At 47.2% G+C, this 24383-nt stretch overlaps 1 protein-coding gene across 3 annotated transcripts in view; it reads left to right on the forward strand.

Annotated features, from left to right (window-relative positions):
- Frmpd1 (FERM and PDZ domain containing 1) overlaps positions 1-24383 on the forward strand; it is a 102049-nt gene that overhangs the window by 62788 nt on the left and 14878 nt on the right. For all 3 annotated transcript variants that reach the window (NM_001107937.2, XM_063287631.1, XM_008763690.4), the window contains exons 5-9: positions 3241-3286; positions 11089-11196; positions 15602-15697; positions 21939-22064; positions 23567-23686. In NM_001107937.2, coding sequence (NP_001101407.2) covers positions 3241-3286; positions 11089-11196; positions 15602-15697; positions 21939-22064; positions 23567-23686 — 496 coding nt within the window. The remainder of the gene's footprint in view (positions 1-3240; positions 3287-11088; positions 11197-15601; positions 15698-21938; positions 22065-23566; positions 23687-24383) is intronic.

A 24383-nucleotide genomic window follows, 5' to 3' on the forward strand; every position in this document is an offset into this window, starting at 1 on the left:
GTTAGTTTGTAGAAGGGAGCACCCCTGTTTGAAAGTGATGCCCAACTGAGTGGCAGACAAAGTGATGAATCGGAGAAAGATTTGACAGAGTAGGATAGGCCCACCTCTCACGAGAAGAGAGAGGAAAAAGAGCAGCACAGAGGGAGAGGAGAAGGGGGAGTTGTACAGAGACAGGTTACAGGGAGAACAAGCTAGACACAGCGAAGACAGAATGAGCCGAAGAATGAGAAGGAGCCAGAAGATTAGAACAGATTGCTAGAGTTAGTCTGAGGCCAAGCAGAGCAATTCAGTCAAAATCTGAAAGAAGCCAGTTTGAATCAGTCATCTCGGAGAGGAGTTTTGTGCCAACCAGTTAGAGTCTAGAAAGAACTAGGAAGGGTGAGCTTATTCAGCAGTAAGTCTCAGCGACTGAAAAATATTCTAGGCCTAGAGTAGATTGTACGGAGGCTAGAAGCTTCTGGGACTAAGCCTAGGATAGCAGACTGAGGCAGTGAACCTCGGAGACAACGATTCCATCGGGTGAATAAAAGTTACCTTTATAAGTCTGCTTTGCTAGTCTGCCTGTAGGACTTCGGCAAGCCTAGAACGCATATTTATCCACTATGCCTAAACTCCAGGCTAAGCACTGTGGGGAGTAAGTATACTGGTGGATTCTATGTAGGCCCTACCCTGGGAGGATTGGTGGTAGCATGTGACACAGCTTGAAGTAAATAGATGCCAGTGTTTGTCTTTAATCCTGTCACTGTCTTCTTGAGTGTTCTAGTACAGCCTGACTGACATACACATGGTTTGGTGATGTGGCACCGACAGCTTTCTGTGGTGTCATGGTGATTTACGTGAATGCTTTCCTATCTGCCTGGACCTTCCCAGGAAAGAGCAAGGCACACGCACAGAGGATGCTCCGTAAGATAAGAGAACACGTAGCGCAGAGAATTGGCCACCCTCCTTTAAAGGTGGACCACAGTCAGTGCTGGGGTGGGGACAGGCTAGAGGCATACGTCAGGACACATGCAGCCTTTGGCTTTTAATTCCACTCAGTACTGCTTTGACTTTGATGTTCACAGAAACGAGAAGCGGGGTTTGGTGAGTGTAGCATGCGCTTTCTGTGAGCTGGCTGGCCTGGCATCGGGTCGTGGTACGCTCATCTGCGAGCGTATCTCAGGCAGCAGTAACAGGTAACATCCACAAGCCAGAGAAGGAGGAACTGAGGATGCAGAACCCCATCTCCGCCCTCAGGGAACACAGTCTTACTGTGGAGACAGACAGTTCAAGTTAAGGCTCACAGAGAATCTCTGAAGCCAAATCCAATATTGCTTCAGGAATGCCAGAGGCATAGTTGAGTCGGTGAAGCGGGCAGGAAAGGATTCGATGGTTTTTATTTAAAAATAAGTATGGAAGCCTCAAAGTTTGCTTTCTAGGTTACTGGGCTGTTTTCCCAAGGAGGATCATTCCCCACAGATTTTTTTTTTCAGTGCTACTAATAGTTCTGTCAGCCCTGAACTCCGAGGGATCAACAAATGTAGTTATAACTTTAAGACGCAGTCTAGAACTGGGCGTTTAGGTAATACTTGGCCCCTGTCTGCTCACTGAGCATCTAGTCTGGGCAAAGAACCCAGAGGCAGAGGCAATCTGCTCCCCAGCCACTTGCAAGCCCATGCAGATCAGCGTAGCACACACCCTTCCCAGATGAGGGTGAGCAGATTCAGCATTAAATGGAGCGGAGAAGCTGCAAACACAGGGGACTCCCAGCTTAGGATAAAGCTGCAATTTGACAAAGCAGAGAAGAGTCCAGAAATATTTCAGTTGTACCCTTTTCACTTTCTTTGTTTGTTTATTTATTTATTTGACTGTGTATCCAGGGCGGGCCTCAAACTCACCTGACCTTGAGCTCTACATCCTCCTGCCCCCACCTCTCCAGTACTAGGAGGCAGGCATGTAGGACCACACCCAGACTGTGTGATGCTGGGGATGAAATCCAGGGCTTTATGCATGCTAGGCAAGCTCGATGCATCTGGGTTCCGTGCCCCTGGGGCAGGACCTTTCCTGCCAGGTAGAACTTGGACAACGCGCTGGGTAAAATAATAAACTTGGACAGTAGTAGGATGGGTGCAGAGGTGCACGGAACACTTCCCTTTGCCCTAAGTAACATTCTGGGAGGTTAATTCCAAATTATGGAGGATCCTGGGTGCCAATACAGCAAGATCCTGTGTCGTTCTCCTGGAGACGGGTGGCCAGGATGGGCTTCTGATGGAGGTGTGCTGGGACTCTGCTCCTGTGCTTGTGGAAATCTCGGCATGGAGCTTGGTGTCCTGGGTCTAAAAGCAATGCATAGTTTTCACTCATTTTTGTTGAGAAGGGTAAACAGACAGACAGACAGACAGTCAGACAGACAGACAGACAGACAAAAAAAATCCAGAATAACCTGACAAATCTTTTGAGGCCCAGTATCCTTTGTATAGCACTGGAGCCCTGGATTCTTTGTGACTTACCTCTGAAAAGGCCTGTGCTCACATGAACTGGAGCAGGGGCAGCCCTCAGACAGTGGCAGCCCTCAGGTCGAGCTTAACCATTGGAGGGGATGATGTATCCCCTTCCATTGACCTAAATGTCTGTATTGGAAGAAGGCAAATAAAAGCTTCAAACTGTTTCTTTTTGTAGGCATGGCAAGGGGTTGGGGGCAGAGGGAGAGGGGAGCATGGGAGGTCTACTCCTGCTCCTTCCTGGTCCCTTCTTAAAGAAAGCAGAGGTGTGACAGTTACCTATCAGATCACCTTTGAAATCTCCACTATAATTTGCGACGGGAATGCCCCTTCCGAATCTTGATTATATGCTTGGGCTCACCCAGTGACTGTGTGTGCCCAGACACTACAGACCAGTTGGCTCTTCTCTGATAGGTGCTAGGAGTGTTTAGCCTGTGTGTTTTGAAATAGGAGGATAGATTACCTGTGTTGTCACTGTGAAAGAAACAAAGCACACACATAAAACGGGCCAGCATCCACTGCATGAGTTTTCTACCGTATGACACTAAAGGAAGAGCCTTGAGGTGTGGAGTGGACAGAGGGCAGAAGTGGGCATCCAGGGAGATCCAGCATTGAGCCAAAGAAGCCTTTCAAAGGAGTAGGGTTTATCACAGTCACTACACCAGTGACGCGCGCGCGCGCGCGCGCACACACACACACACACACACACACACACACACACACACACACGAATGTTCTTTTATCCTTTTCTGTTTTTCAGAGAAACGGAAGATGCTCTTTCAATTACAGTCGTCCGCTGCACATCGGTAAGCCTCTTTTTTTTCCCTATATGTTAGTTTCACTCACCCTGATCCTAAGACTCTGGTGCCCCTTGGAGATATCCCTTATACAATAGGGCAGAGGGCAGCGGGTGGCAGCTGCCAGGCAGTGGATGGCTAGTCAGCCAGTATGGCCTGACGTCCTCCTGGCCATAAGTGGAGGAAACAGATGTGGTCCAGGCCTTGGGGACCTGCCGTTCAGGGGAGGAGATCACCTGTGATGTGCAGTGTGCTAATGGAGAGGACCTCAAACAGGGAGCTCCAAGGCAGGCTTGGGGGAATGACTTTGGACAAGTCTCTTCTTCAGGTTTTCACTCGATAAAACGGCAGGTGACAGTAACTGCCTTGTCTGTCTGTCGGATCATCCAAAGCACCAAATAAAGTGCTGGGTGTGACAGTTTTATCCGCAGAGCCCAACCGCAAGGCAGGATGTAAGTGTGATAAGCCAGAAAATAGCAGGCCTAGGACCATCAAACACAGGTACAGGTAAGCTCGTGGGATCAAGTTGAAAGAACAGACTGGCCAAGGAGGAGATATTGACAAAAAAAATTCACATTTTGAGAATTTAACTAGGCATAAATCAAAAAAAGAAGTGGGAGTAACATGGGGAATTTTAATAATGTATTTAATAATCTAGTCCGATTGACCGCATACTAGATTATCAAGAAAGTGCAGCAAACCACTCCTAAATTAAGGGGGAAAAAAAGCATATAGGTCTGGGTGTGGTGGCTTACACTTAAAACCCCAGCTCTCGGGAGACTGAGATTTGATCTCAGGAGGATAAAATGTTTAATGCCAACCTGGGCTGCAGAGCAAGCCTAAGGCGAGCTTAGGCTGTATGTGAGATCCTATTAAAAAATATACAAAACAAAAAACGTAAAACTATAATGATTTCTTTTCCTAAACATATTTAAATATTTCCTAAATGTTTTTAAATAGAAACTAAGCTGGGTGTGGTAGCTCAGGCATTTAATCCCAGCACTGGAAAGGAGAGTCTGAGTTTGAGGCCAGCCTGGTCTACTTTGTGAGTTCTAGGATAGCCAGGGCCATGTGGAAACAACCACAAAATTACTATGTAATGAAGCTGTGATCAGGCTAAAATTGATAATCTTAACTATTTCTACTAGTTAGAAAGGAAATAAATCAAAGAAGTGAAAAGAAGTTGGGAGAAAATAGAACTAGCCTCAAGGCTAGCCTCAGCTACTTAGCGGGATGAAGGCTAGCCTAGGCTATGTGAGATCTTGCCTCAATAATCAACTAACATGATTAAAGAGAATACTAAGAACCAAAATCTACCTCTTATAGTGAATTCTGCTTCGGGCTCCTGAGAGTGAGTACGGTAGTTCTGTATAACCAGTCTCAATGGTGTTAAGTCGCTGGGATACGGGCAACCTTACACACACCATATGCTGTGGTAGACTATGTACTGCTGATTGCCCAATGACCTGAGTGAGACTGAGATACTGAAAATAAAGAACCAGCTCCTCCATGTTGTCTTCTGACTTCCGTGTGGGCCCAGTGACATGTGATTGTCACTACAGACAGACAGACACACACACACACACACGAATCCACAGGCACACATGCACACATGAGCGCACACAAAATAATGTAACTTTAAATTTGTTAAAGAAATAAAAAATAAGATAGAAACAATATGGACGACTGACTGTCAGACCACTGGCTATTAAGGGTTTCCTGTGCACACAGCTGTAGGCAGAAGCACTGTGGAAGAAATGGCCCTTTCGGTCTCGTGAAAACGTAACACTTCTATGGTTCAAACACTCCATAAACAAAGAGCTAGTCTCATCTCCCTGTTCAACAAGTGTTTTATTTTTACTTCTTGGGAGCAGTAGCGGGGAAAGTCACCCAATTAGAATTAAAATGTTTGCTATAAATACGACAGGCTGAATGTTCTGTGCGGGCTGAGTGGAGGCTTTCTTATTCTAGCCAGAGTTTGTCTGTGAAACAATGTGACCCCCATATAAAAATGGAGAAAGCTGATCAGTGTAAATAACAGTGCAGGTGGCGAGCCTTTCTTTCTATTTAGCTTATTATCATCTCAATGGGAACCTTCTTAGTCTTCATTTTCGGTGAGGGTTTCCCGCAGGAGTTCCACGAAATGGACAAAATAAAGATTTGGTTCTGTGAGGCAGAAAAATGGCACGTAGCCGTACGGCTTAAAAATTGGAAAGTGTGTGTGTGTGTGTGTGTGTGTGTGTGTGTGTGTGTGTGTGTGTGTGTGTGTTGGGGGAGATCTGTGTTCCAGTACCAAGGTTTCCAGGCAGAAATGTGTGCACACACCCAGGGGAGCCCACCAGGACCCCTGAGAAATGCCCTGACCATAGGCTGGTCCCTTCCAGAAGTGTCCCAAAGCACAAGGAAGCTTGGTGTTGCTGTGATCATGGTCGATTCTTGGAATCCTCATATAACTGAAACAGTTTGGCAATTATAAAATCCAAAGCGTAGACATTAATGGCTATTTCTCTAGGACATGCATTTTTTGGACAAATACATTCTGGCTTAAATTTTGCATTCCATGTACATGCATGTGTCTGTGTGTGGGTTTGTGTACATGAATGCAGTACCCACGGGAGCTGGAAGAAGGTGTCAGGTTCTTAGGAACTGGAGTTACAGGTAGTTTGAGCCACCTGATGTGGGTGCTGGGAATCGAGCTCAGGTCCTCCGGAAGAGTAGCAGGGACTGCTTTGTTGTTTTTCTGAGACCAAGACCCACTATGTAGCCCTGACTGTCCCGGAACTCACTATGTAGACCAGGCTGGCCTCAAACTCAAAGAAATCCACCTGCCTCTGCCTTTTGAGCGCTGAAGGATTAAAGATGTGTAACACTTAGACCTATGGCAGCACGGACTCTTCACCACTGAGCCATCACCTTGGTCCCAAGTCTGCATTTTTTGTCTCAATTATGTTATTTTAATATTGTACTAGCAATGAATACGTTATATAATTTTCACTGGAAGGAAATCTTACAAACAGAACAGACTCATTATCCCCACCTTTGCAGATCATGGATGCTGTGGCAACACAGCTCACTGTGTGGCACCCTGTTTTGGGGTGGGGGGGACGGGTTCATTTCCCGGGAGTCAGACTCTGGAGCCCACACTTTCTAAGGTGATGCCATTTGACCTTCATGTGCCCCGCCTTTTTCACGAAGTGACACTGAGTCACCCTTGGCAAGGGTGCTGTAGAAATATGCAAAAACTTTTCAACTAGTCATTCTTTTCATAAGGGGAGTCCCCTTTGGAGTTCTCAGTCTCATTAAGAAAAGAACGTAAGGATGGACTCTGTTGGAAGCCCTGGGACAAGCAGGCTGTGAAGCCCAGCCTGTCTGGTGGAGGAGCGTGGAGGAGAGAGGAGGAAGCTGTGCCACTGAAGCCGGCATGGAGGTCGACAAGGCGAGCACGCAGCGCCATGGCAGGGAGGGAGTAGGAGACCCCAAAATGTCTAGAGATTGGCCTGCCTCTACCTCCTGAGTGTTGGGAGGTAGGAGATGGGAGGCGTGCACCACCACTGACTAGTCGAATGGTGGTGTTTATTTCTGTAAAGTTTACTTCTCAGTGTTCTCTGGGGGTGCTGTTTTGGGTATGAGTTCCTTCCAGGGTTCTTTTCCCCCTTCCTTTGGGGTTCACTTGTGTACGAGTGGCTCATCTGGACACAGTGTTTTTGACAAGGTTGTCTAGTTGAAGGATGTAACATCTGGCTTGGATGCCCCTAGGTGGGTGGTCTGGTGGGGTTTGGTGACTATTTCTCTTCCAAGAAGAGCAGGGGGTGTGTCCAGCAAGAACGGCCACCTGTTTTTGACCTTCCCAGGGTCTTCCTTTTCTATCTGTTGGTTTCTTTTTGTGTGTAGTTTAGGCATTGGAGCAATTTGGTTTGGGCAGGGTGATCAAGATCTGAAGATGCCCCATTGGTTCTAGGATTGCCCTCCGGGTGGCTAAGTCTGCTGCCTGTCTCCTCGGCCCTCCAGGGATCCCCTTTTTGATGCCCTTTGCAGTGGACAATGGGTATCTTTCTCTGGCAGCTGGATGACTTCTAATAGGACCAGGATTTCTGGCTGAAGTGAGTACTGCCCCTCCTTAAAGTGTGTCTTAGACATGAGCTGTGGCACATCCATTCCAACACAGTGATAGATTTACCCTCCCCCAGGGGAGGCCAAGGTGTTAAGGAAAGCGTGCTTAGAAAAGAGAAAAAGAAAACTTAATGCTTTCCTTAAAAATTCAGAAAAGTGGGCCGATCCCCAGCCCTCACAAGGTTGTCTCCAGTGAGCTGCTGCACTAGGGGTGGGGATTCTGGGAGGGGAAAAGAACAGTATCTTATTAAAGAGCTAATTATCACATCTACCTTGTTAGGGTGGCTGGGAGTGAGCCCCCTACCTCTCCACCCCCCACTTCCCTGGGAGTCTCTTAGCCAGACAGATTGAACCAGCCCAACTGGAGCATAGGGGTCTAGCCAGGCCAGAGATGCCATTCTCTTGGCCAGCAAATTTTCCTACCCTAATACTATTAAAGTGTTAACTCTGCAGCAAAGATGCACATTTTATCAGTGAACCCAGGAAGAGCTCAGAAGTCCTGGGATAAAGGGTAGTTCATATCCGCCAAATTGCTCCTTTAAAATATCAGTGCACTTGCACAAGTAGTTTGCAGTGGGTTACAGATGACGCTGGGGTGCCTGGTTTGCAGTGTGTTATAGACTCTGGGGTGCCTAGTTTGCAGTGCTGACATGCAGATATGAAAGCAAAGAGGGGCCCATCAGTTGGGCTTTTCCATGACAGATGAAGAAGTATGCAGCCAGTTCTGTGGTTCCAGGAGTGCCAGACCCTATGTCCTCGTAACTCCCAGCGACTGTCCCAGTTGTCTGAGATAGCTACTCTGAGATCTGGCTATACGGCTTTCCTGTCTTCAAGCTGATCCATTACTCCTCACTCGCACTCCGCCCATGGGTTTCGGGACGAATTATAGTTTCAGTGACCCTTGCAAATGGCGACATCTGGAAAGGTCCATGCTTCCACCAATAGCCAAAGAGTGCCCCCGGGAATGAAGGGTCACTTCTGGTATGCACCAGGAATGCTGCTGGAGCTCGGGGTTGGAGTCCCACTTGGCAAAGCCAGTCACACTGCTGGCTTGGGTGATACTTGTGGTCAGTGAGATACTGAGCTGGTTTTCAAATGAATAGCTTCCAGGCCGAGGCCCCCATCCCGTGCTTGTCCAATCGATTTTTTTTGTTTTTTAAATCCTCGGAGTTGCTCTTCCTATTAATCCACATCAGGTCATGTAGCTTGGCCGGGTGTTTTAGCCTGCTATGCTTTTATAGTCCTGAGACTGAAAGGCTCATTTGACGATGGCCAGGTATAATCTTCCTCCTTTCCTGTCAAGGAGCCTCCTCTTCTCAGAGCTCCTTCTCTTCTGGTTCTCAGCCAGCTAATTTTCTTTAACATTTCAGCTCTTGGCCTAATGCTCAGGGAATTACCCTCCCTGTCATGAGATACAGTGATGGGCTCCTGTAGCTTCCTGCTCTCTGGGTCTCGCCTCTGCTTTGCCCCTGGTCGCTCCATCTCCTGAGTCTTTACAGTGGTGCCGCTTGCCCGTTGCTGTGAATACTCACTGTGCTCTGGGCCCTGATGACCTCTTATAGTTCTGCCTTTCTCTGCCTTCACCTGAGGCGTTGCTAAATATCAACAATAAGGGTTAAGCCAAAGGGAGTTTGAGTTACTTAGAACTCAGTGGCAGCTCCCTTGACTTAACAAGAACAAGGCCCTGGGTTTGATTCCCCCAGCACAAGAAAAGACGGGGAAAGAAGAAGAGAAAGGAAACCAGAACTATTTCGAGTGCAGATAAACCTTTGCTAAGTCCACCTACTGGCTCTGCATCCAGCTTTCTCCGAAGGGGGATTACGGGAGAGGTTATTAAATGCTTTGCAAGAACGAAGGAATTCTGACATGTCCATGGCACCCTGCTCTGTCTATTTTGAATGCCGTCTTCCAAAGAAAACTGAACTTGGTTGGCTCTGACTTGTCCTTGCTGACTCCTTGGTCATCAGTGATCGATGCTGAAAAGCCCACCTCCTCACCTCTTAGATTTTTACCAAGGATTAACAACAGGCTTTCCAGTGTGCGCTTTTGGAATCGTCCATGTTTGCTGCAGAGAGCTTGATATTGGTTGTCTCTAGTTTGTAAATATGTCTCCCTTTCTGATGTTGGGCAGCACCAGCTGTGGCATATTCTGGTTCCTCGCCCCTCTAGATTCACCTGGATCGGGGGCTTGAGCTCATAACTTTGGATTTCAACTTCTTCTTTGCCTATTTCATTTATTCTTTCAGATTGGAAAACCGAGAGTTTCTTCATGGGAACAAAGCTATGGTTCCCTCTCACGCTCTAGGTTTTGTTACGCTTGTGGCCTGAAAGCAAGCTATGTCTCTGAGGTGGTGAATCACAGCTGTATGCCCAGTCACACCGCGTAACACCACGATGTCGTCTTACTAAAATGTCAGGGCCATTTGTTCATTTCATGCACTTCAGGTACTGGTGTGTTGATATCTAAGTCCATGGCTTCCAGAAAGTTCCCCAGTGCTGTTACAGATCTCTTCCCTCAGCTACATAGAACGTGGCCAGAGCAGCATCTTATACATACGGACATCCTAAAGATTGGCCTAAAAGACTGGCTAGAGAGTTGAAGGGAAGGTGGGGTGCCAGCTGGGAAACAGTCTGGTGGGCAGGAAGATCATGACCTGTTGGTCTCATTCATATAGGACACTGCTCAAGTTTGACCTGACGTGATCTGTGTAAGGGTTTACCATCAAATCATACCAGCTAATAGGAGTCATTTGACTTCTGGAGAGAGAGAATCCTGAAGATAACAGTCAAGAGAAGCCAGTCACAATTCACACAGGCTTCAGAGAGCTCTGTCTAGCTCCTAAAAGCCTAAAATTCAGAGAAGCTCAAAGACAGCCAGAGTCATACAATTTGGGAAGGATTTTTGTTTTGTTTTGTTTCAGGGTGGAGGGGAGTGGGGGGGGGGTGTTGGTTGGTTCTTTGTTTGTTTTTCTCTGGATAGGGTTTCTCTGTGTAGCCCTGGCTGGCCTGGAACTCACTCGGTAGACCAGGCTGGCCTCCAACTCAGGGATTTACCTGCCTCCGCCTCCTGAATGCTGAGATTAAAGGCAGGCACCACCACTGCCTGGCTGATCATACTGTTATTTTTAAAGTTTATTTATTTATATGTATGTGTCTGTCGTGTGTGTGTGTGTGTGTGTGTGTGTGTGTGTGTGTGTGTACGCGCATGCATGCATGTATTAGAACTAGAGTTCAGATCCTAGGTTTTGGGTAACAAAGCCTGATTCCAAGGTCTCTGTACATGTACCTGAACACACACACACACACACACACACACACACACACACACACACACACACGCTTCCATCCATCAGAATTTGTGTTTGATGTTTTCACAACTTGTGAGGTAAACCTTGGGACTTGGGTTCCCTCTCCAGCCCTGTTTGTCTCAGTTTGTCACCATTAGTTGACTGCTGTTTGGAGTTTCCAACCATTTAAGATACACAGGAACATTGTCTAGATTGGATTCCCTAGATGCTAGGAAAAGAAATCTTTAAATGGAGTGCCCTCCTTCCGCATGCCCTTTAATGAGTCCATAGCAACCATAAGGCTGTGTTTGTGTGTGTGTGTGTGTGTGTGTGTGTGTGTGTGTGTGTGTGTGTTTAAAAAGATGCAAACGCTTTTATGATGGTGCAGTTCCAAAGCACATTAATATTTTTCAGGGAGTCCCCAAGTCGTCCTTCTTGACTGAGGAGAAGAGGGCCCGGCTGAAGACCAACCCGGTGAAGGTGCACTTCGCTGAAGAGGTGCTGGTCAGTGGGCACAGCCAGGTCAGTAGCCAGAGATGGGAGTTCTTGCTGAGGTGGGCAAGCCGTCTTATAGCACGTGCCTCACTCTGGAATCTTCCGAAAGGATGCAGAGGGATTGACGGGCATTTGCTGGAGGCTGAGCGTAGTTCCTCTGCAGGGCAAGGGAAGCTAGGGGAGCCCTGGGCCAAGGCTGAGCTGAGGAACCAGTTCTGAATATGGCTGATCAGCCACCAACGCCACTCCCCTGCGGTGATGCGTGATGCGTCTGGAGATTCCAGTTCTCGACATGAATGAGCTTACTATCCCCATGAAAGGAAACAATAATATGTTGCTAAAATAATGGGGCGACGGTAGCTGGGATTCCTTTCTTTATTTGATTTAACATCTGCTGATAAGAGCCCAACATCTTATTGAAACTCTGTTACTGAGTTTAAACCTTTTCTGTACCTAGTCCTTCTATCCTGCAGAGGGATTGTAATAAAAGAAGAAACAGAGACTTAGAGAGTAAGAGAATTAACTGTTCAATCACAAGTAAGAAAAGGCAGGAGCCTGGACACGTGTGATGCCATTTCTTTGTTTTTTCTTGGTCATGATCTCTAGTCATTTTTATATAGAAAAACCCAGGGTTGATGGGAGAAGGTGGGGGTGTTCTGTAAAAAGACATGTTTGATAAGGGAAATTTGAGCCTTCAGATGGATCGTTTAAGGTTTATTTATTGTTTATTTATTTTTATTTATGTGTATGTGTCTGTATTGGTCTCTATACTCTGTGCCTCTGTGTATGTATGTCAGGGGTTGGAGGGATCACAAAAGCCAGAAGGGAGCAGTGGATTTCCTGAAACTGGAGTTAATGTTTAGAAACACCCTATGGGTACAGAGAACTGAACTCAGAGTAACAAGCATTCTTAACCACAGATCCATTTCCTATCTTGAGATTGATGTCTTAAATAAGGATTTATGATAAAGACACATTTACTCATATGTTATAAAATGACTGGTAACTTTTGCCATTCTGAATCCAGCAATCAGTATTAGGCTTTAAAACTTTCAAGTCAAAACTTCTTGTCATCCAGAGAAATTGAAGGATTTGGGCTCCATGGCCATTTAAACCAAGGATTCAGGTCACCTGGTCCACATATAAAAGACCTTATTTTCTCTCTGCCCTGCTACACTACAGAGCACATCTTCAGTGAGACCTGAGAGAAAAGGGTAGGCTTGTTCAGGAAGGGGCCAGTGGAGGCCTAATACATCAATCAGGGTAAACCTGGGATGCTGTCTGTCAGCAATGATTCGAATCTCTTGGGTGCCCACACTTGTGAAAATAGATTGAACCTCTCTGAAGATTAAATTTAGATTGGACATGTGCATTCACTTAATCTTAGCGAAAAGGCCAGGAAGCAGGCGACTTGCATACTGCAGTCATGTGCATGCTGAGTGGTGGGGATGAGAAGCAGCTCAGGACAGAAAGCATCACAGGTATAGACCAGGTAGCCCGGACTGTGGCTTTAAAAATGACCCTCATCCCTCATCCCCTCGTGTCTGTTCTGAAAACCCAAGGGAAGGACGCGTTTTAAAACCCAAACAGGCTACTGAACTGCTGACGAGTTTTTAGTAGGGATGGGCAGTTTAGGGGATGGCGTACCCCAAAGTGTCTGTCTCTGAGAAGCTTGAAGGTTGGGGCTCCAAGAATAGGCATCGGCACCAGCCGTCCACAGGAGAGACAGCAAAGCCAGGGAGTTCGTGTCACTGTAACCCACAGCTCCATCCTCAGAAGCATCTAAAAACTGATTAAACCTCCCTCGACCGTGAGAAGAAGTCAGCTCTGAGGGTGCACATCACTCTAGATTAGTCTAGTAAAGCCCAGCTTTGGAAATGGGTCTGGCTTGGCTCACAGTTAAAGAGACAAGGAGGAGAACTGTTAGGAAGCGATGGGCGGAGCTGGTGAGCTGCCAGCTCATTAGTGAATGGGCACAAATCAGAAGAAAAAAAATGTCAGCCTGGGTGCTGAGAAGGGTTCCGGTCCTGCATGCACTGGGGCTTTGTAAATAGAGTTCATAAGCTCATGAGGGAGGGGAAAACGATGCAAGTTGATATCTCCCGTGAAATATGGCCCAGATATCTCACTTGTATAAATTTAGAATATAGAGAGATTTAAATGCAAGAGAAGCATGTAATGAAGATAGCTGTAGTATCAGTATTTTAAATAACCAAAACCCAGAAAGATGCTGTGTGTCTAGAATAGAGACCTGGTTATTTCAGTTCCTTAAAATATGTTAAAGCCTTTACAATGGTAAAGAGTAAGCCTACATAAAAATCATATATGAAATGTTGGATAAAAATAAAAGAATATAGACTTGGGCATAGTCTGTTTTATCAGCTCTCTAAAATCTATGTACAAATTTAGACACACATTGAAAGAAGCTTTAAGGAAGGATAAATGGTGGGAGCTCTATGATGTTAGGGCTGTATTTTTTTAAGCCTTGTAAATCACAAATTATAATGTACCACGGAGAAAAGCCCCCAAGTGGGAAATCCAAAATGAGATTTTTTTTTTTTTACCCAGAGCCAGAAACTTGAAATAACATCCCACTTCCTGGCTGAGTGTGATTTGGTATTAGAGAGTATCTTAGTTAGGGTTTCTGTTGCTGTAACTAAATACCATGACCAAAAGCAACTGGGAGAGAAAGAGTTTATTTCTGTTTACAACTCCAGCACTGAGAGAAGTCAGAGCAGGAACCCAGGGCAGGAATCTGGAGGCAGCCTAGGCAGGGGCCAAGGAGGAGCACTGCTTACTGTCAAATTCCTTCTGCTGGCTTGCTAAGCCTGTTTTTCCTATGCACCTCAGAACCATGGGGGTGGGGAATTGGGGGTGTTGGGGGTTGACCCCTCATACATGGATCATTTACCAAGAAAATGCCCTAGAGACTTACCTGGATGGAGGCATTTTCTTTTCTTTTCTTTTCTTTTTTTTTTTTTTTTTTTTTTTTTTTGTAATAAGCAAAGGCGAGGTTTATTATGGAGATCTATTACAGGGATCTCTGGGTCGACACGTATCCTGCACAGGAGACAGAGGTGTTGACCTGGAGGCATTTTCTTAATTCCTCTTCTTCTCATATGTCAAGGGACAAGTGACAAAAAGGCACCCAGGACCCTTAATCCAAAAATACAAACACTGTATCCAATCTTACCTCTATAAATACACTGTATCCAATCTTACCTCTGTAAATAAAGACACTGTATCCCCCCAAAAAAGTTAAGCTGAGCACTGATACTATGTACTTAGCAGACTCTAGTGCAGGGAGAATGCTGCCAGGTATGTTGGAGGCAGAACAGAAGGGAATGAGTCTTTACCCATTTAGACTTTCTACCCAGATTCTTCATTGAGACACAAAGACAGTCCTGGTTCAAAGCCTGTGAGGGAGCTCAAGAATTTCTCCCTAGTTCTGGAGGATGTCAGTTCTAAATTTCAGCTCAATTCAGAGGTCATTTTTTAAATGGGAGCTGACCCTTGGGGAACCTCCCCCTCAATGCTGCCCTGCTCCCAGGAATCCTGATTGCCATGGAGTTACTAAAGACTAGCCCTATTCCTCTGACTCCCAAAGCCCCAGAAGAGTGGCAGGGTCCTTACTGGTGATGGGTGGGATCAGGGGAGTGCAGAACATCCATCGCCCTCTGCTCCTGATGATTCACTGCAGAGAGCTAGGACAATACAATGGGGAGGTGGGCTCTAAGGAAGCATTCCACCTCTAACTCCTCCCTCATTCCAGGCCAGCTCCACAAGGAAGGGTCTGAGGAAGAGAAAGGGCCCGTGTGAAGAGCACAGATACCAGTCAGCATTTGTTTGTTTGTTTGTTTGTTTTTTGGTTCTTTTTTTTTTTCCCCCCCGGAGCTGGGGACCGAACCCAGGGCCTTGCGCTTCCTAGGCAAGCGCTCTACCACTGAGCTAAATCCCCAACCCCTGTTTGTTTTTAAAAACATGGTTTTTCTGTGTAGCCCTGGCTGTCCTGGAACTCGCTATGTAGACCAGGCTGGCCGATAACTCAGAGATCCACCTGCTTCTGGCTCTCAAGTACTAGTACTAGAATGGCATTAAAGCCGTGCACCACTACCAGGCAAACATCGTTTTGAAATTGTGTCCCTAATGGGTGGACCGAGTAGATATACACCAGTGAGCAGCTGTGAGCCATTGTCAGGCCCCTGCAGTGCTCTGACAGGGCGAGACTCGGCCTTCCTTTCCTTCTACCCATCACACTGAGTGGCTCTCATGCATTTTCCTGGACAAAGCAAGTCCATCCCCCTGGAGAAATTCCCAAACGCTAAAAAGCAGCAATTAGCTCTCCAAAACTGGCAATGCTGGGCAGCTAGGAACTGGTATGCCAGGAGCCAGAAGAGTGTGTCAGCATTTAACACTGCTCTGTGTTTTCCAGGGGAACTCTCTGCTTTGTATGCCCAACGTGCTCAAGGTGTACCTGGAGAACGGACAGACCAAAGCTTTCAAGTTTGAGGCAAACACAACTGTGAAGGTATTAAAGATAAATCTGAACCCTTTTTTTTTCCATAGGAAAGTTACTCAAAGGACCACCAGGCAGCTTGCCCTCTCTCTGCCTTGGTGGGCTCGTGCCTTCGGCAGCCTGCATGCCCATGACAAAATATGTACCGTAGTATACTCTTTAGTTACATAACCACCCATAAGATGGTTTTGGGGGAGACTCGGGGGTGTTTGTTTTTGTCACTTCCTGCAGGGGAGGGACTCGGGACTCAGCGAGGTGAAGTGGCTTATCCAAGGTCATGTTACTTCTCCTACACCTTCATCCTTAACCACAGGCTTCCCAACGTCTTGTCTCTGCCTCCACCTGCTACCCAAACACCAAATTAGCCAAAGGCGGGATGTGAGGACAAACCCCAGGCCCTTGCGTGTTCTTAGACATAACCAACTCCTCACTTGAGATTCTCAGAGAGGGGTTACGGAGCCTAGTAAAGGACTGTAAGAGCCTTCAGTCACATTTAGAGAGGGTAGGCATCCTAGAAACTCCAGTTGTGTAGAGAGAATTAAATGAGGCAAAAGATGGGATGAGTACATTGCGCATGGGCCACAAACGTGCATCTTTCTCAGGCCGGTGCATCAGCCCAGGCAGGGGAATGCACCCGGGCAGCTGGGTAGGGTAACTAAGAGTTCCACAAAGGCAGACAGAGGACGAAGTGCACACCAGGACAGTGGACCTTATCCGGCGAAGCGTGCACACAGGCTGCTCTCTTAGACGGGGAATAGCCATGGAAGGCCTCCTATACCAGAGAGTACTGTCTACATGGGAGAAGTGGCCCTAATGTTCCTGAGCACAGAAGGAAGAGGTGTCAGGGAACGGCTGCAGTGAAGAAGCAAACTATTGTTTCTGAGACTGTAAAGGCCATGAGGGCTGGGTGTGGTGGCTCGCACCTTTAAATCCCAGCCCTCGGGAATCAGAGGCAGGAACGGCTCTGTGACTTTGAGGCCAGCCTGGTCTATGTGTTGAGTTCCAGGACATCTGGGGTTACATAGAGAGGCTCCATCTTACAAACACTGGAAGTTAAATAAAGAACCTAGCCCTTTAAGGGGTTGGATGAGAGGTGAGAGATGCAGTACAATGTTACAACGTTACAGATGGTAGCCAAGACATAGATACTTGACGGTAATATAGTAATAAATGCGAGTGGTTTCTACCCACCCAGATGAAAGGCACACGCAGCCTTCATATCTTTAAATGTGCCTTAGGCAGCACATGGCTGATAACCCCAGGTTATCCTTACTTTTTACTATATTCCATCCCGGCTGCTCTCCATCCAACGGGGCAGCCCTCTGAGACACGTCCTTGGCCCTCACCCATGGTGGCTCTCCTCCTGTTCCACTGAGGCTTCTTTCCCCTCTGCTCCTCCTTGTGGTGATCTCCCTCGCAAGCCCTCGAAACCGCAGCCTCACCTAAGTCTCTTCTGCCCAGATAGTGGCTGTCAGAATCTCTATTAACTCGGGGTCAGAGTCCCAGGGACTATGTGCCAACTCCAGTCTTGGGGGAGCAACACTTAGCATTGCGATAGACAGTAAAAGACAAAACGTCAACACGGTAAGTGCATACATGCACACATACATGTGCATAAACATATATGTAATATTTGGCTCGGTCACCTTACTTTGGCAATTTTCAAGCTGTTCCAAATTCCCTGCCTTTTTCTACCTTCCTGGAATTTAGGAGACGCTAGAGAAAACGCTTCAGAACTCAGAAGCTCCAATGCCAGTGGAAGAACAAGAGGGAGAATTGGATGCATTTAGCTCATGCCAGCCACTCCGCTGGGCACTTCCTTTCGTACTATCTAATTTAACACCTCAGAAACCTTGGGAGGTGACTGACTAGCATTATCTGCACTTCGTGGGTAGGCACACGGGCCCCATAGGTCCCCAACATGCTCTGATCTGCTGGTTTATAATCAAGCTTGCTCTGCTGCCGAGCTCTGGGCTGGGGCTTACCTCTCCTCCATTATTCTGCCATAGAAGGGAAGCTTTGTGAGTGAATCAGGCAGGGTCCTACTTCAGTCATCTGTGATCAAAGTAGAATGGAGGAGGGCAAGTAAGTCTTCAGTGAAAGCCAGAAATACCCTGAGGGGATTTACAATAAAAGTTCATATCACAGAGGAATTAAGAAGATAGAGTTAGGACAGTGAACAAAGGCTTAGCAAGTAGAACACTGGCTAATCTTATCTGTAGTGGCCAAAGTTTATAAAGCAAATCTCTTAGCTCTTCATAACAGGGAGAGCAGTGAATCTACACAAATCCTGTCAGAGAAAAAGGAAAAGTCACTTCAGCTCATCTGGGGCTTCTCCTTCCCACCCCTCACCATGGGAAGAAGATTCTTAAATCAAAAAGAGTTCTTCAGACCAGAGCTATAGCAAACTAAAGCCTCGGGTGCAGCCTCTGGAGCTGGGTGGACTGGGTGTGGTGGTTCATGCCTGTGATCCCAGCACTCAACGGTGGCGGTTCCAAGATCATCCCTTGGTCACATAGCAAGTATAAGGCCATCCTGGGGTGCCAGACTCTGCTCCCCTCCCCAGAAAGAATCAGAGACAGGCAAAAGCATCTCTAGACGGAAGGAAATGTCATTTGACCCATTAACGTTTACTGAGTTCCTGACACTTGTGGGTCAGACATTTCTGTGTCACTTGGATGTTGGCTAATACAGAAACCATTTGCTTAGGGTTATCCTGTGAGGAAGCCTGGGGTATCGGGTTGGCATTGGAGATGGAGACAAGATACATGTGCTTAGGGCCAGGAAAGGGTCACAGAAATGATGTCGTGCAGGCTCCAGGGAGAAAACTTCTAGCCGACTGTTAATTGTTCTAGGAAACAGCTGGGCCATGGCATACATGGAAAGATGGACAGGTTTTGATAGCAGTGGATTAGAGTGGGATCAGGATGCTTCCGGGCATGGGAAGAGGACCAACGAAGACTCAGAGATGGGCAAGTTTGCAGGATGTTTGAGAGCAGGGCACACTGACAAAAGTACTGGAAATGAAGTGAGAAGTGGGGTATGGTGCTGTCCACCTGTAATCCTAGCACTCAAGGCTGAGGCAGGAGGATCATGAACTCAAAGTTAGCCTGGACGACAGTGTGAGACTCTTAAAGATTTCTTTGTTGTTTATAATTATGTGTATGTGTTTGTCTGCCTGTGTGTAGATGTGTACACACAAGTACAGTACCCATGGAGACCACAGGTGTTGGATCCCCTGGGAACTCAGGTTACAAGAGGTTGTGATGTGTGTTGGGAATCAAACTCAGGTCTTCTGCAAGAACAGAATTAGCCCTTAACTATAAGCCATCTCTCCAGTCCTAAGATCCCTGCCCCTTTCTTTCTTTTTCAAGACAGGGTTTCTCTGCGTAACCCTGGCTCTGCTAGAACTCTCTCTCTGTAGACTAAGCCGGCCTTGAACTCACAGAGATCCTCCTGTCTTTGCCTCCTGAGTGCTAGGATCAAAGATGTGCACCACCATTGCCTGACTGAGACATTATTTCATTAAAAAGAGGATGGCAGATACTATTGAAGGAATGGTTCCATTAGCACTTGATACTTAGTGTCTATTAAACTGAATTTGGATTTTGGCCATTGAACCCTGTTAAGCCTTGAATGTTCTAGAGCAAAGAAAAACAACACAGATGTAAACTTAGTTGAGGACCTCAAGAGCAGTGGTTCTCAACCTGTGGAGTCATGACCCCTTTGGAGGTTGAATGACCCTTTCACAAGGGTCACACATCAGATATCTTGCATATATCAGATATTTACATTACAATTCATAACAGTAGCAAAATTACAGTTATGAAGTAGCAACAGAATGATTTTATGGTTGGGGGTCACCACAACATGAGAAACTGTATTAAAAGGTTGCAGCATTAGAAAAATTGAGAACCATGCTTAAATCTACAAGATAAAATACCAGATAAAATATTTTAGGTTTTGAGGGACACCGGGTCACTCTCAACTTTCCTATCATAGTGGCTGGTGTGTGGCTTTGTTCTCGTGAATGTTAATGACAGAGTCAGCAGTGAGCTCTATTTGTCCCTTGGCTACTGTTTGATAACCCCTCTGGGTGCAAGGTGAAGGACTTCTGGATGCCCCAAGACAGGAGATATGTATGGGTTTCCAAAGCAAGGGGAAGATGGAGAAGGGACCATCAGAGTCAAGGGCAGCTTTGCTACCCAGTCGAAGACCAGTAATACCAGCCAGTGAAGTTCCTCGGCAGGTAAAGCATTTACCACCACAGCTGACAACCTGAATTTGAGCTCAGAACCCACATGGTGGGGGGAGAGAACAGATTCCTGCAAACTGTCTTCTGACTTCCACAGTACAACCACAACCACAAACAGGCACAGAAAATCGGTGAATGAAATATAACAAAATAAAAACAATTTTCATAAATTCAGCAGATGGCTTGCAATGCCCAAAGTGCGTACGTTCAAATATCCTAATTGTACAGTTAAGAGAGAGTGATGGGACTGTCTGCAGTGGTGAGCACCGTGCTTGGCACACAGTAGGTACCTAATTAATGATATCGACTTGCAGACATAGATACCTGCTTCAGCACTTAGTTACTGCTTTAGTTATGGAGGGTACCGGAGCCAGCAGTAAGGGCACTCACTGGTGGGCAGGAGGAGTCATGGCGAGCAGGCAGCTCTTCACAGTCAGGGCTTTCTAAATCTGGGGTTCTGAATTCTGTAGTGCATCCACAGCGATCGCTGATCAGGTGACACATTGCTGAGCCACAAACATTGGAGTGTAACAGACCTCGACTATGCTGGCTGGTTTTACTATAGCTTGACACAGACTAGAGTCATCTGAAAGGAGGTAACCTCAGCTGAGAAAATGCCTCCCTAAGATCTTACTGTAGGGCATTTTTTTAATTAGTTATTGATGGGAAGGGTGCAGCCCATTGTGGGTGGTGCCAGCCCTGAGCTGGTGGTCCTGGGGTCTATAAGAAGGCAGGCCGCGCAAGACAGGGGAAGCAAGCCAGTCAGCAGCACCCCTCCATGGTCTCTGCATCAACCCCTACCTCCAGGCTCCAGCCCTGTTTGAGTTCCTATCCTGACTTCCTCCATGATGAACAGTGCTGTGGAAGTGTAAGCTGAGTTAACCCTTTCCTCCCCAAGTTGCTTTTGGTCATGGTGTTTATCACAGCAGCAGAAACCCTGACTGAGAGTCCAACATTGGTGGGGTCTCCACTCTTAGGGAGTTGCTGTCTATTAAGGTAAAAGGAAATGGACAAGAGAACAAATACTAGAGGTGAGCTTATATAGAACGTCACCTGCCAGGGAGTGGACTAAGTGCCTTCCATGGGGGATGAATGCACACAGCGGTCCAGCTGACAGGTGTTGATGTCTACCAAAGCAGAGAGAACAACAGTGTACCCACGGACCGAGGAGGCTCAGTCTCAGCCTAGAACCCTTTCACATACCTGATTTACTGTCTTCTACAAAAAGAACATCATTTATTAAAGAAATGGATGTTAAATAATGCTGAGGGGACTAAACATGCCCCAGAAACTGGGGGACTTAGCTCAGCGGGGGAGGCCATAGGTTCAATCCCCAACCAAAGCAAACCAAGATCCTCCCGCAGCTGAGAATAATAGGCAGGGTGACATTTAGATACAGTAGCCATATGGGACCTCTCTGAAGAGGTGACATATAAATCAAACTTAAAAGAACAGAAAGCAGCCTTGTGGAAAATGATGGAGAAAGTGTATAGGTCAGAGGGAAGAACGTCTGTGAGTGCCTGAAGCATCTGCCATGACAGGGGACACTGGAGAGAAAGGACAACAGTGGCCTGGCGGCTGTGGAGCCTTAGCACAGCATTATCTGTCTTTCCATCTTGTCAGTCTGTAGGTCCATCTGGTCAGTCTGTAGGCATTGTCATTTCCATTTCAGAGGAAGAGACTAAAGCCAACATCTCATAGTCACATGAGGAAACTGGTAGCATTCTGTCCAGAAGGCAATGGTGTAGACCGGCAACTCCAGAGAGTTTCTGTCCAGACACTGGGGCAAGAGACTGGTATCTCCCCAGGAAAAGCCAGAATGACTGCTATTATGAGTGGTGCAGGGCTGTAAAGATCCAACATGGGAGCTAGGGCCGTGCCTGTGTTAGCGGTGGACACAGAAGCACCAGCTTCTTCTCCTGGATGTTGGGGAAGCTGTAAGAAGGCCCTAGAAGACTCCCCACTCATTGGGTGACCCCTCTTCCCCTCTGCTGCCAGGACATCATCCTCACGGTGAAGGAGAAGCTGTCCATCCGAAGTATCGAGTACTTTGCACTGGCCCTGGAAGAACAGTACAGCATCTCCCGCCTACACCTTTTGCATGAGGAGGAGCTCATCCAGCAGGTAGGAGGACCCACCCCACTCTGAAGGCCAGGCAGCTTAGCCACTTCAGGGCTGGATCAAGTACATGTACTCAGCCCAGGGAAAGAAGGGCAAGACTCGGGCTTGGTTTCTCTGTTCTTATGAGGTACACAGGGAATAGTCCAAGATGCTCATCTTCTAGGTGGGGAGTTAGAGGCTTAGCAGGCTAAGGTGGTTTTCCCTGGTCACATATCTGACAAAGTCTTTTGCTTCCAGCTTTGATCATCTTTCCTGGCACCTGCTGTATCAGAACTATCAGGGGACATTGGTTGCTTTGTCCAAAACCCTTTCTGTGACATTGCCCCACTGAGAGGCAACCTCTGTGATAGGACAGAGCAAACAGCCAGTCCTCCTGTGCCTCCCAGTCCTTCAGGCATGCACGAAGTTGTAGCACAGACTCTAAAGTCAAACATGGGTCAGTTCAACAAATCATTGTAGGGTGTGTAACTATGAAAAGATCAGTAGACAGTCTGCAGTTGGGGAAGGGGAGGGTTTCGCCAGCAGGGGGATAGAGCGGGGAAGCCTTGACCTTGGAGGTCACTCAGCCTACCTCATTGCAAATGAGTTAGGACCTGGTCACCACTTTCCAACTGCTGCAAACTCTTGAAGAATAATAAAGTGCAGAATAGTGCAAATTCCATCATCACTGGAAGTCAAAACCCACATGCATTCTGTCCTCCTGACTGGGATAAAATCCCTGTCAGGAGCATCTTGGAGAGGAGAGAGGTTTATTTGGCCTCAGAGTTTGGGAGTTGCAACACATCATCATTGGCATGGCAACAGGAACAGTCCTCCATGATGGTGGGAGCTAACCACAGCTGGTCACATTGTAGATAGGAAAAGGAAGAACCCAAGATATACCCCAGGGCCTCAAAGCACTCTTTCCAAGCAGGCCCCACTTCCTCAAAGCTCCACAGTCTCCCAAGAAGCCCCTCCCACCCAAGACAGCCCTTCCCATCCAAGACCACATGTTTAAACGTGCTGCGGGAGGAGGGCTTCACATTCAAACCACAAAGCAAATAATCCTAAACTGTCCCTGGGAGGGCATCGAGATGTGAACAGGGTTTCCTAGACTGTCCCTAGAAGGGCATCGAGATGTGGACAGGGTTTCCTAGACTGTCCCTGGGAGGACATTAAGATGTGGACAGGGTTTCCTAGACTGTCCTTGGGAGGTCATCAAAATGTGGACAGGGGTCCCTAGACTGTCCCTGAGAGTACATTAAGATGTGGACAGGGGTTCTTAGACTGTCCCTGGGAGGGCATTGAGATGTGGACAGGAATTTCTCTAACAAAAAACAAAACAAAACACTCTTTGAGTCTTTCACTTTCCACACCATGGGAAAGAATCAGGCTTAGAGGGAAGGCTGTGCTGTCTGGGGAAAGACTGAACTAGAACAGTGGCCTACCTCCCTTTCTCGTTTGTCCCTTGTGAAGCTGCTTTATAGAGAGCTGCCAGGTCACTGTATCTTCTTTACCTTGGGCAGGTGGTGGAAAGGGAAGAATCACAGGACTCCCGCTGCCTCTTCAGGGTGTGCTTTGTCCCCAAGGACCCCCTGGACCTGCTCAAAGAAGACCCTGTGGCCTTTGAGTATCTCTACCTACAGGTGACCGGGCTGTGCTTCCTGGGACACCAGCGTCCTCAAGGATGCACTTTGGGTTATTCTGGGTTGGTGGCGGCTAAACAACTCTCCCGAGGGATTGTCCTTAGAAGACAGTGAGTCTCATTATCCCTCCCTCTCATTCCTGCTCCGAGTCGCTGTAATGGGAGATTTGCAGCAGACTAATCAAATTTAGGCTTAGTCCTCAATGTAGATGATACGTTTTCCCAATGCTATTAAAGGCTGTCATCCTTTTCCTTTCCGCTTATATTGCAGGATGGGGCTTTAGTGCTGCAGAAACTCATGTTAGAGATGACGTAGCCAGGGCTTCTGATGTCCCCACTTAGCAGTAGGGCCAAACCTAGTTTCTTTTCCCTCCCTTCCTCCCTCCCTTCCTCCCTTCCTCTTGGTTTTCGAGGTAGTATTTCTTCTGTGTAGCCCTGGCTGTCCTAGAACTAGCTCTGTAGACCAGGCTAGCCTTGAAGATCCCCCTGCTTCTGCCTCTGAGTCCCGGGATTAAAGGCGTCTGCCACCATGTCCAGCTAGAAACCTGGCTTCTTGACTCCCAGCCTGGCCCTGCCCTCTGTTACCTGGAGTGAGATCGCTTTGGTCATTTGGATGGGAGGAATCATCTGGGAGATATCACCAGTTTACAGCCCCTTTGGGTGTGAGGCTGGCCCGCCTTACAAAAATGGTGCAAGAA

This window comes from Rattus norvegicus, chromosome 5, assembly GCF_036323735.1.
Source record: "Rattus norvegicus strain BN/NHsdMcwi chromosome 5, GRCr8, whole genome shotgun sequence".
Taxonomy (NCBI): Eukaryota; Metazoa; Chordata; class Mammalia; order Rodentia; family Muridae; genus Rattus; species Rattus norvegicus.